The sequence below is a fragment of the Sphaeroforma arctica genome (assembly GCF_001186125.1).
Source record: "Sphaeroforma arctica JP610 unplaced genomic scaffold supercont1.4887, whole genome shotgun sequence".
In the NCBI taxonomy this organism is placed as follows: domain Eukaryota; class Ichthyosporea; order Ichthyophonida; genus Sphaeroforma; species Sphaeroforma arctica.
The window spans coordinates 1-1,681 of record NW_014035671.1 but is presented as its reverse complement, the minus strand read 5'-3'; the positions used below and the strand labels follow the sequence as shown (position 1 = coordinate 1,681).

The 1,681-nt window shown below is 45.9% G+C and overlaps 1 protein-coding gene across 1 annotated transcript; it reads left to right on the top strand.

Annotated features, from left to right (window-relative positions):
- Window positions 1-1,357: 1,357 nt before the first annotated feature.
- SARC_14636 (hypothetical protein) lies at window positions 1,358-1,549 on the top strand (the record flags this gene model as incomplete). The annotated part of the gene is made up of 1 exon (XM_014291231.1): window positions 1,358-1,549. A coding segment is annotated over one exon (192 nt), but the record flags the coding sequence as incomplete, so codon positions are not given.
- Window positions 1,550-1,681: the final 132 nt, after the last annotated feature.

Sequence of the window (1,681 nt, the reverse complement as noted above, 5' to 3'; positions counted from 1 at the left end):
CACGCGCCGCTAGTCATGTAGATCATAGTGAACCATCGGCTCTTGTTGGATAGATCAACTAGCAATCCAGCGTTGTAGATAGCGTGTGGACCCATCCCATCCCCCTAGCTCAGTATCAGTGTCCTGTATACGACACACTCAATAACAGCATCCCATGAATGGTACTCTCAGTATAAAGTATCTCTGATATCACAGGAAGGTGGAGGAGGCGCGCGTAAGATGATAGCGGACAGGTGCCTGGAGAACCCGCATGTCGATGAGGTGTATGGTATTCATGTGTGGAACTACCTGCCTACTGGGACCGTGGATGTGGTGGTAAGGCTTTCGTTCTGTGTTCTCTGACTGTGCTGGTGTATTGCGGTATATGCTGTGCTCGAAGTAAGGCTGTATAGTTAGATACACATTAGGGTTTTCGATCGACAGTGTCGATGTTGTAGGTAGCACTTTTGGTATCACGATGTGCATGGACTGCTTGTGTGGGATTGCTGTTAACCCTGTAACAGGTGCTCGTGGTGTTATTCCGACTCTCACGTAGGCTCGGATCACATAAAAATAGTGAATGTATGTCAGATGGGGTTTGGAATACTTACAGGTACGAACTACGAGCATTTAAAGAAAGATCTTTTTATATATATGTTATGTTCTCCCGTTTGTATCAAGTGTACTGTCCTTTTGAAGCATATACCCCCACCCCCAGGACAGTCTGTTATAAGAAGCAGCTATTTGTGCCATGATACATTCCTACGCCTTTAGTGTGACGAAGTGGAGCCTTCAGTGTAATCGGTGCACTCATCGAGTTTTTCCTCATTGGTGGTATATAATTATGGGAGTACATTCCGGTATTCGATCTGATAATAGTTTAGAATGACGCATGCATTCCTAAAGCACATGTACGCAAATAGTCTTATTTGTACGTATGTACTTTCCTTAACTATAGTTGTGGGCTGGGCAGATAGGCATATTCATACTCGTGCATTACATTGCAACGGGCATTGTAATAGCATCACTTACCAGCCTGGTGATATGCACCATATGTGCATACGCACGCCTCGTCCACTCCAAGGCGGTCTTGTATCGCGTATCTTGACGCAGCTATCTATTGCTATTAACAAACCTATTCGTAAACAAATTCCTGCATGTCATCTCCTGGAATGGGGGACAGCATCCGACTCCCTAGCGATAGCGATAGACACATACATCTATATCTTTTAACATCCATGTATGTTCACGTGCATATACACACATGCCATAAACACGTGGTCGCTTTCACTCTAGGACGGGCCTGTCATTTTAACATCCCTGTATGTTCACGTGCATCTCCACACATACCATAAACACGTGGTCGCTCTCGCTCTAGGACGGGCCTGTCATGGCTGCGTCTGACTCGTTCACCATAACCATCAACGGTCTCGGAGGGCATGGCGCTGTACCAGAGGGCACTGTCGATGCTGTGCTTGTGAGCGGACACCTGATAACTGCTCTGCACTCGATCGTTTCGCGGTATGTTGATGTGGTTATGGTTCTCTTTTTGTATATACCCACTTCGTAGGCTGCTTGTTGATGTGGTTATGGTTCTCCTTTTGTATATACCCACTTCGTAGGCTGCTAGTTGATGTGGTTATGGTTCTCTTTTTGTATACACCCACTTCGTAGGCTGCTAGTTGATGTGGTTATGGTTCTG